A 10160-nucleotide genomic window follows, 5' to 3' on the forward strand; every position below is an offset into this window, starting at 1 on the left:
GCCATGCTCTTTCCTAGACTCCAAGTTGGTGCATCAAAAGAAAACTCTATGGGCTCGGTGACTGGCATGAACGTCCTTCCTGGAACTTGAACTTGAATCATCCAGCGCTCTTCTTCAGGTAAAGTGGCGTTGTAGGTTCCCGTGAAGCTTGGTACTCCTATGTTCAGGTATCTAGTGACTTCCTTCAAGTGTCGTCCAAAGGGTGTATCTTCATCCGGTTGCGTGAACTTGTTCCTTGCATCCGCCATCCTAAAGAGTAGAAAAGATGAGAAGTCAAAAGAGACGAGAGTGGATAGTGATCTAGGTCTTTAGCTTAGTGGTCGTGTCCTACAGTCAGCGTGTGCTCTGATACCATCTCTGTAGCGACCAGACCTCAAACAGTCTGATCTCTGTGCTCCGGTGTCATCCCTGGATCAGTAATGCTGACACCACACAGTACTCGGAGGATTTATAGCAGAGTAGCAATCACACACTTATTACATCGAGTGTCTCATAAGAGAACTTATTACAATAAATATGGCTTAAGGCCATCTAATAACGATAACAGCGGAAGGCTTGGAAGATAAGTGAGTCCATCAACTCCAACGGCATCACTGAGTATAGAACCACGACCTAAAAACTCCTTAATCGTCGTCTGAAAAGTCTGCAACATTAACGTTGCAGCCCGAAACGGGTCAGCACATGGAATATGCTGGCAAGGTAACACATAGAGAGTAATGGAATGAAACAGCTATACTATATGCATATTTGGCTGGTGGAAAGCTCTATGGTTACAGTTTTGCGTAAAGCCAATTTTTCCCTACTTCAAAGGAATAAATTTATTTAACTATCATGGTAGTTGTTAAACATTGAGAATGGTTGACAGCATTCTCAATCCCAATTAAGCATCATCATTAAACATAACCCAACAAAATTAATTTAGAGTAACATGTTGAGATTCACATGAAAATCCAAGTACTAGATACTCAAGATGTCCATAACCGGGGACACGGCTAACCATGATTAGTTTATTACACTCTGCAGAGGTTTGCGCACTTTTCCCCACAAGACTCGATCGCCTCCGTTTGGTTTCTCGCACTACATGGTGTTTGAGAAGACGGATGACCGAGACATAGTCTTTCAGAAGCGCTAGCACCTTACGATCGGGTAGACCGTACCACCTACATCCCCTACATCTGCTAGTCTACCACTGTAAGAGTTCGCACAACTTAGTCAACTATGCTAGAGCCCATAATAGCTTGTGGCTGCACACGGAAGTTTCTAGTATGAATAGTCTCATGATCCCTTTGAGCCTGGGTGGCGGTCCAAAAGAAAACAGGCAAATCCTGGATTACCCAGGTGCCTCAATCCACCCAGATGTGTGTTTAAGTTGCCACCTTAGATAAACCATTAATTAACAATCTCACATCTGTCATGGATATCACTCACCCAATCCACGTCTACTAGCATAGCATGGCATAATAAGCAAACATAGAAGTAACTCCCAAAGGTTTGATAATAACAGGTAATAGGTACTACCTCATCTACTTCCCATCCCACAATTTAATTAGATCCTAATCATGCAATGTGTGAGGATTGATCTAATGCAATAAAACTGGGTAGTAGAAAAGTATGATCAAAGTGTTACTTGCCTTGCTGATGATCCGCGAAACCTAACGATTCGAAGTAACAGGCGGAGCACTCCGGGTATTCTATCGCAGACAAACAAACAAGCACACAATAAGTACTCATCTAATGCACGGGTAAAACTCAAATAAGAGATCTAACCAGAAGGTTCAACTTAAGAACGCCGGTTGGCAAAAAGAATCAAATCGAACGAAGCAACGAAAGTCAAACGGCGAAAGAAAACAACTTTGTTCTAGCAATCTGGATCTAGGGCAAATTTTACAGTAGCAAAAACTTGTTTAAGTTGATTAAACGGATAGAGGGTTTCGAGACGAATCTCTAGGCGCTTGAATCGCCTGATTCCGATAAACGAGCGAAAAGTTATACTAAAACGAAAATCGGATCAGGAATCGCGATCAGAAAAATTGCGGATTTAATCCGAGAAAAAGAAAAACGACGAACGCTCGCTAGAACGAACGAACGGACGAACGCTCGCTATTTAAATAAACCGGAAAAACCGATCTATTTAAAAAACCAAAACTAAAAAAACCGACAAAAAAACCGATCTTTTTTAAACGACGGCACGAAAAACGAGGCGCGGCGAACCTCGGCGGCGGGATCCGGCGGCGGCGGCGGCGGACAACGACGGCGGCGCGGCGGCGGCGGGGCGGCCGGGGTTTTCTCCCGGGGGGCTGGGCCGGCTTATATTGCCTAGTCGGGCCAGAGTCCTAGTCGGACACGGCCCGTTAGGTCGATTCGTTTTTTTTTTAATTATTTCGCTCGGAAGAAAAATAAAAAGAAATACTAAACGGACTTCAAAAATTCCGAAATAAATTTTCACGGGCTTCTAAAATCAAGACGCACAAGGTGAACATTTATTTAGGACCTAAATGCAATTTTGAAAAACGCACATTTTTTCTAAATTCAATAAAACACCGAAAAACTCCGAAATAAAATCTTATTTGATTTTATTATTAAATCCTTAATATTTCTTTATTTTGAGAAAGTCATTTTATTCCCTCTCTCATATTTTTGTAATAGAAATAATTGATGATAAAATAAATAAAATCAAATGATCCTATTCTTAAAATTTGAGAGAACTCAAATATGAAAATAACGAAATCCACAACTCTCTCCGTGGGTCATTAAGTTTCGTAGAATTTCTAGGATCAACCAAAATGCAAAATAAAATATGATATGCATTGATGATCTAATGTATTCATTCCAAATTAAAAATTTGGGATGTTACAAAAATGATGTACACGATTGACTATATTGTTCACGGGGGTTGAACATAAACTTTTGAAGTTGAAAGCTAAGGCTCGTGCATTGTCCAGGTACATAGAGGGGTTTGATTTGCATACATTTCTTGCACGCAATACGATATGTCATCACATAGTATCACATTACACTTGCCCTAAATAAAAATATCACATTACTAACTGCACCCCAAAACATGCAATGTTGCAACATAAATATGGCTGTGGAGTGGAAGGCACAACGCAGAGGTCGACCGCTAATACTTGGACTGGTATTGGTATATGCTACAGTAGAAACAAAGGCTGAGCTTCGGCCGCACATGCCACCTAACTTTGGACGCAACCACCTCTTCGCTATAATAACTTGCTAGGCCGTCGGCGAATTGACCGCAAGTCCTCAAGCTCGGTGAAACTGCACCGTGGCGTGAAGGATGAGCATGATCACAATTCACAACTCACAACAATGCACAGATCGGAGACACACAAAAACTGAAGGATAAAATATCATACTTGCAACTCAAGTGTGGCAAGATTTGACAAATATCAGATGGCGGGCCAAGGTGAATATCACCTGCCAAATGATTGAGAACTTGTCTATGCCTCGGCAAACAGATAGCGCAGCGAAGGAGCCACAACCGCTACGCTCAGACTATTACCCAGCATGGCATACCTACAAAATGAGCAAAGCGTCATTCAACTAGTGGATAATGATTTCTAGTAGAACAAATGACTGACTCTTTCACATTATTACTGGATGAATCATGATCAAAACGTAGCTTCCTGAATTCACATCAGAGGGAAAGGTGGGACTAAAAACACTTACTGTTGTCTGAGGCTTATGTGATCCGGAAAACGGAAACTCGGGGGAAATGAATGCAAATTTGCGACCTGAAAAATAAATGAATACCGCATGCTATGAATCATAAGAGAACAGAAGTATGTAAATATATGTGAAATTATGAGAAAATATTCACCTCTCTGAGGGGTGAAAAACCGTAGACCCAACTCATTCAGTGAAGACATTTCAAGGTTCTCTTTTGGAACTGGTTTGAGGTTCTATAATTTGAAGAACATTATCACAAAATAAGGAATCGTGAAAATAATGAGGTAACACCAGAGGGTTAGTGGTGCAAAAAAACTGAAGACTGGAACTGAAGACAGGCAAGAGAAGAGCCTTACTTTAGATGTAACCAGTACAGAGCCTGTGCCCTTCACATAGCAATAATAACTTTTAGTAAAACAGCAGCACCGTTTTGATTCAGGGTATACAATATCTTACAAACAGTCAAGGATTCACCAACTCACCACAGTCAAGCATTGGTTAACAAAAAGGTAGCAATAACATGTATGCAGAAGTACATTCCTACTCATTATGAGGACAAGTGTCAAGAAGGAACTAAGGATACCCATAGCATTTCCCCACCGTTCAATCAAGTTTAGTGGAACTGTGTAGTCATGTGAAGCAGTTTCAATTGGAGTGCATTCATCAGCCTCCTTAACTACATAATAGAGAGTGGCGCTGAAACTAGATTGGTGGACCTGCTGCTTCAAACATCCGGACAATTTAAATACAAACTGCAGACCTGTACTTACAGTCAGAGATGATGGCTGAACATTCCTTATCTCCAATGCTCTGTGCTTCAAGGAAGTTTCTTATTGGATTACATACTACTTCCAGATCATCTTCATTCTGATCATAGCTATTCTGAGTTCTCGTAGTGTTCAATGTTAGGCATGTAGGTGTCCTAAGCAGCTTGTCATTGACTGATGAATTTGGAAAACACATAGATTCCTGTTTTGCCTGTAGATAAAGTATGGTTAAATAGTTATGGAATTCCTCAGGAACTGTCTCCTGAAGTTTCCCACTTCTGAAGAAACTGGAAACCCAAAATAGTTTCTTATGGTTAGCTATGATCTCTTCTAGGTGCTTGGCAAACTCATATTTTTACCACTTATAAGCAACATACTCCTTGAATCTACTCACGCTCATTTTGCACATTTTGGGGCTTCCAGAGTGATGAAGAATTGAGATAATGACGTAAATAAGATCCATGACATGTTGCTAAGATATGCCGACTGATTGCAATGGAACAGCAGGTGGATGCACAAGTTCTTACCAAACAGAAGTAGCGTGGTCTAGAATATGGGACACCAAACTGCAAGGGGCTTAGGATGAATTCTTGTGTGTTGAAATTGAGAGTTGAAAGGACTGCTAGCAACTGGTCATGTGTATCAGACACCTGTCACAAGCAATTGATACTGATAGAGGTCCAAATACTACAGTCAACTGTGATTCAAATAATTTTAAGCTTAAAAAACCTCGAATCCAACAACATTTTCCACAAATAACATTTGTGGAGGAAAGCTCATGTTTTGCATAAGGTTTAAAATCTTTATAAATGAAAATGCCCGAGCATCAGCTGAATGTTTCTGAAGTCCTGCATGGCAATCCACCCATTAGTGAAATTTGAAACTGAAGCAGGTAATGTCAAAAGGAAGCTGCTCCAGAATCAAACCTTGCCGTGTATATGGTTGACATGGAGGAGAAAGGAGCCATGCATGTGCCTGGTACTTGTCTAGATCACCAGCAGTGAGTGTTTGAATGTTTCCCTGCAGTGACATAACAGTACATGTAGATGTAGTGCGGTCAAAATTAACATGTTCCTCCACTGCAATATAGACCGTGTATGCCTTAATTTATGTACCTAACGATGACATGATGAATCATCAGTAAAAATCCAACCAGCCTATAGTCAACTTCTTTCTAACAATGTAGTCAGTTCAAATAAATTCTCCAAGTATTACTTCCAATTTAGTAATCACATGTATGAGAAAATTCTGCATAGTGCACAATGCATACATGCTAAGAAGGGTACTTGCGGTGTCAAAAAAAAAACTGATGGGCGCAGTTAATCCTCACTGCTAGTCGAGATACTACAGGTATCAGGACAATACATATACCAGTTTCGTCGCCTAAAATTTTCACCACCACGAATCAGTAGTGCTTAACAGTTAGCACAGCAAGAAACTTCCGGTTTTCGCCTAGATCCAAGTTTGCCAGGGCTTATAGATTTCTGGGGAAACGGGACGCACCTGGCAGGGGCGGTGGCCGAAGTTGTGCTCGTAGACGTCGTTCGCGACGTCGTTGATGTCAAAGGCCTCCACCACCTCCGCTCGAACGCCCGACGACGCAAGGGCGTACCGCTGCGAACAAAGGAGGCGGCAAAACAGAACCCTAGTCGCCGTTAGATGTGCCGCAGGGTTCAGGTGGAGTACGGAAGTAGAAGGAGGATATGAGTACCATGCCGCCGATACCGCTGTAGAACTCGAGGACCCTCCATGGGGGCGGCGTCTCCATTAACTCCAGTTATCGCGCGGCGGCGGCTGGTCGGCTGGACGGTGGTTCTCGTAGGCTTCTGCTGTTTTGCAGTGCACAGTTACACAAGCCGGGTGCTCGAGTTCGAGCCCTCGCCTGTTCAGCCCAAGTGGCCCAGCCGTTTCAGTTGTCTATCCAAAATTTCAGCAGATACCTCTATTTTCTTTTTTGGAATCTACTCCCTCCATTCCAGAATGTAGTGCTTCCTATATCCCCGTGCTTCAACTTTGACCGTAAATTTAACTACCAAGACCGATTGCGGCGGAAGCAAAAATTATATCAGTGAATTCGTATTCGAAAGAAGTTTTTAAGTATGTAACTTTTTCTCCCGCCGCAGTCGGTCTCATACGTTAAATTTATGGTCAAAGTTCGACCTCGGGAAGCGCGGGCGCACTATATTTTGGAATGGAGGGAGTATCTATAACTCCCCTTCGCTCGCGCTGCCTCCAGGGGGCGGCTCTGGCGAAACCTAGCCGCCGCCGCCCCCGTCCTCCCTTCCTCTCGTCCTTCCCGCCGCCGCCGGAGGAAGCCGACAAGCAAAGCTCGCCCGACGGACGGCGGTGGTGGGAGCGCCTCCTTCTTCCACACGGGGACCTCCGGCTGCTCCCCGCAACGGTGTCCCTGGGCGAGTCGCGCGACGGCGGAGCATGGGCGCTGGGGCGGCGGCCCCAGAGGCGTACAGCGGTGGCTGCGCAGCCACTGCTGCGAGGGCAGCATGGTGACCAGCGGTAGTAGCGGATCTGGGCTCCCCTTCCTAGATTCGCCCTGCGGCGTGAGGGGCCGGTCGGCGGGGAGGCATGGAGTGGAGGCGCGGAGGAGGTGGAGGTTCACGGCCGAGACTGCAGCGGAGCGTGCCTGAGTGTCACGGCGGAGGTTCTGGCAACCGTCGCCCCCGGATCCCTGGTGGCTGCAGCGGGGCTGTGCTGCGGGGAAGGGCACATCGGAGGTGCTCTAGGCACGATGGCCTACCCGGGAGGCGGCGGTGAGGGTGTGCCAGAAGGTCGAGATGCGAGCCGATCTGGGCCAGAGTCCGTGCCAGATCCAGGTCATGCGGTTGCCGCTGTGAGACTGTCCGTCGAAGTGGTGGGACAACCACGGTGTACGGCAGCCCATGTCTGGGCGGCTGGAGGTGGAAGCTAGCTCGGGGCTGCCAGTTCTTGGTCGTGCTGCAGGTGTAAGATTGGTTGTGTTCTCCTACTCATGCGCGTCTTTGAGGGTCGCGCTCTCTCTACTATGGGAGGTGTTGGCGGACCACGATGGTGCAGCTTCGTTGGCAAGGGGCCGCGGTGGCGGCAGTGTGAGGCTTCATGGACGGTGCTACCCTAAGCTGGAGGTGTGGAGATTGGCGGCGATATGGATGAAAATTCTGCCCGGTTTTTGCCAGGTCGGTGGCAATGACACCCGCGGGTGTCATTCCCCTCCTTGGAGGCGTCATCGAGGTGCATCGCCATTCCTCTCGCTCCCTTGGTGATGGTAGGTGTCTCCGAGCGAAAGCCTAGATCGGCACGATGGCGGTGTGTAACACCCCGGATATGATTTTCCCAATTTGTACTCCAACTCTTGCCGTTTCCGGCGCTAAGTTATATTTATTTCCTCGGGTTCGGGTTTTGTCTCCGTGTGTTGTTGTCGTTGTCATGCATCTCATATCATGCCATCATGTGCATTGCATTTGCATACGTGGTCGTCTCATGCATTCGAGCATTTTCCCCGTTGTCCGTTTTGCATTCCGGCGCTTCGTTCTCCTCCGGTGGCCATTTCTAGCTTTCTTTCGTGTGTGGGGATTAAACATTTCCGGATTGGACCGAGACTTACCTAGCGGCCTTGGTTTACTACCGGTAGACCGCCTGTCAAGTTTCGTACCATTTGGACTTCGTTTGATACTCCAACGGTTAACCGAGGGACCGAAAAGGCCTCGTGTGCATTGCAGCCCAACACCCCTCCAATTTGGCCCAAAACCCACCAAACTCTGCTCCATCATCTAGAGCGTTCGACCACGATCGCGTGCCCGAAAACCGCACCTCATTTGGACTCTCCTAGCTCCATCTATGCCTATAAATAGACCCCCTCATTCCAAATCCCGGGTCTCCTCCCCCGAAACCCTAAAATCTCAGATCCGCCGCCGCCGGACCCGTCCGGACGGCGCCGAACACGTCCGCCCAGCCCCGCCACTGGCACATTCGGGCGGTGTTGCTGGTCTTGTTTTAACCTGCCGAAGTGTCTTGAGTAACCGAGATACCGAGTCTGATCGGAACATCTTGGGAGGAGGTCTATTCCTTCGTTGACCGTGAGAGCTTGTCATGGGCTAAGTTGGGACCCCCCCTGCAGGGATTTGAACTTTCGAAAGCCGTGCCCGCGGTTATGGGCAGATGGGAATTTGTTAATGTCCGGTTGTAGATAACTTGAACCTTAACTTAATTAAAATGAATCAACCGAGTGTGTTACCGTGATGGCCTCTTCTCGGCGGAGTCCGGGAAGTGGACATGGTGTTGGAGTAATGTTTGCGCAGGTTGCTCGCTAGTTTCTCGCTCGCGCTTTGCCTCCTCTTCTCGCTCTCCTTTGCGAATAAGTTAGCCACCATACTTGCTAGTCGCTTGCTGCAGCTCCACTTATATTTTACCTTGCCTTGCCTATAAGCTTAAATAGTCTTGATCGCGAGGGTGCGAGATTGCTGAGTCCCTGTGGCTCACAGATTACTATTACACCAGATGCAGGGCCTGATGATTTCGCTCTAGGAGACGCGTATGAGCTCAAGTGGGAGTTCGACGAAGACTCACAATGTTACTATGTCTCCTTTCCCGATGATCAGTAGTGGTGCCCAGTTGGGGGTGATTGGGACCGTGTCGCATGTTGGGTTCTCTTTCATTTTGGCGCCATAGTCGGGCCATGAGTGTTTGGATGATGTAATATTATTTATGTACTTGATTGACGTGGCGAGTGTAAGCCAACTATGTTATCTTCCCTTTTATTATCATATTACATGGGATGTTGTGAAGATTGCCTAACTTGCGACATATGCCTTCAATGCAATTATGTCTCTAAGTCGTGCCTCGACACGTGGGAGCTATAGTCGCATCGAGGGTGTTACACGGTGTCTTCGACATTATCTCTCTGTTGGGAGCATCGTGTCTGGAGACACGGTTTGGAGGTCCTACGTTGTGCTCCTCCGGTGTTCGCCATTGTTCACGATCGATCTTCCGAGGCGCAATGTACGGCCATTGTTGGTGATTCCAAGACGGTGCCTTCCTCGGGGCGGATCAAGTCACGCCATTCTCTTGGCACCCCATTTAGGCATAAAGGGGGGATGGTGCGTAGATAAGGGATGCTCGGTGGAGATGCCATCTTTTGGAGGTGATCTACAGCGGTCGAGACGCGACGAGGTTTTTCTGTTATGGACATGCTCTTTTGCTTTGTAGTTGTCTTGTCGTTGGTGGTTGTCTTTGGACTAGCCTGGGTGTTGAGTTCGTGCTATCCTCGTTGTTCACAGCGAGCGATAGATGTCTTGTACTGCAATTCTCTTCTTCTATAAAACTATGGTACGCAATTTGTGTACTGTGGAAAAAAACAATCACTGGATTTCAGTGCTCATGGGCATGGTCAAGTTAGTATCCTTCTCGGTTATTTTAATGGACAGAGGCTTGAGGAGTTCAGACCATTGAAGGGTATTCGACAAGGAGATCCCATCTCCCTCTATCTCTTTTTTTGGCAGCGGAGGGCCTTTCTGGCCTGTTAAAATATAACCAGCCATTGCATCTAAGCGGGATTAAGGTGGCTTCTTCGGCTCCGCCGGTGAATCATCTCTCATTTGCTGATGATAGACTATTGTTCTTCAAGGCGAGTGTGGAGAGGGCAGTTGAGTTGTCAAACCTATTGGATACTTATTGTCAGGCTTCAGGTCAACGGGTTAACAAAGATAAGTGAAA

At 46.4% G+C, this 10160-nt stretch overlaps 1 protein-coding gene across 3 annotated transcripts; it reads right to left on the reverse strand.

Annotated features, from left to right (window-relative positions):
• Positions 1 to 2955: 2955 nt before the first annotated feature.
• Positions 2956 to 6348, reverse strand: LOC123061457 (tRNA (cytosine(38)-C(5))-methyltransferase 2). Of its 3 annotated transcripts, XR_006429035.1 has the most exons (12): positions 6166 to 6348; positions 5958 to 6068; positions 5381 to 5474; positions 5184 to 5302; positions 4982 to 5104; positions 4458 to 4665; positions 4271 to 4363; positions 4044 to 4138; positions 3839 to 3920; positions 3688 to 3752; positions 3375 to 3534; positions 2956 to 3276 (listed from the first exon to the last, which is right to left on the reverse strand). XR_006429035.1 is itself a non-coding variant. In XM_044484579.1 (11 exons), exons 1-11 carry the CDS (start codon positions 6220 to 6222, stop codon positions 3459 to 3461), a joined length of 1122 nt encoding a protein of 373 aa, XP_044340514.1. In that variant the 5' UTR covers positions 6223 to 6348; the 3' UTR covers positions 2956 to 3458. The 3 variants fall into 3 exon arrangements, 2 of the variants coding, with proteins under 2 accessions (XP_044340514.1, XP_044340513.1); XM_044484579.1 differs by having other exon boundaries at positions 2956 to 3534; positions 3688 to 3755; positions 3843 to 3920; XM_044484578.1 differs by having other exon boundaries at positions 2956 to 3534.
• Between the last annotated feature and the right edge of the window lie 3812 nt (positions 6349 to 10160).

This window comes from Triticum aestivum, chromosome 3A (genome assembly GCF_018294505.1).
Source record: "Triticum aestivum cultivar Chinese Spring chromosome 3A, IWGSC CS RefSeq v2.1, whole genome shotgun sequence".
NCBI classification, from domain to species: domain Eukaryota; kingdom Viridiplantae; phylum Streptophyta; class Magnoliopsida; order Poales; family Poaceae; genus Triticum; species Triticum aestivum.

Bases quoted from the DNA above. Each gene is read 5' to 3' on its own strand.
- LOC123061457 (XM_044484579.1), bottom strand. From the start codon at position 6,222: ATGGAGACGCCGCCCCCATGGAGGGTCCTCGAGTTCTACAGCGGTATC. The intron at 4,666-4,981 runs GTAAGAACTTGT...CTTTATCTACAG, and splicing joins GACCACGCTACTTCTGTTTG to GCAAAACAGGAATCTATGTG. The intron at 3,535-3,687 runs GTAAGTGTTTTT...CTCATTTTGTAG, and splicing joins CACATAAGCCTCAGACAACA to GTATGCCATGCTGGGTAATA.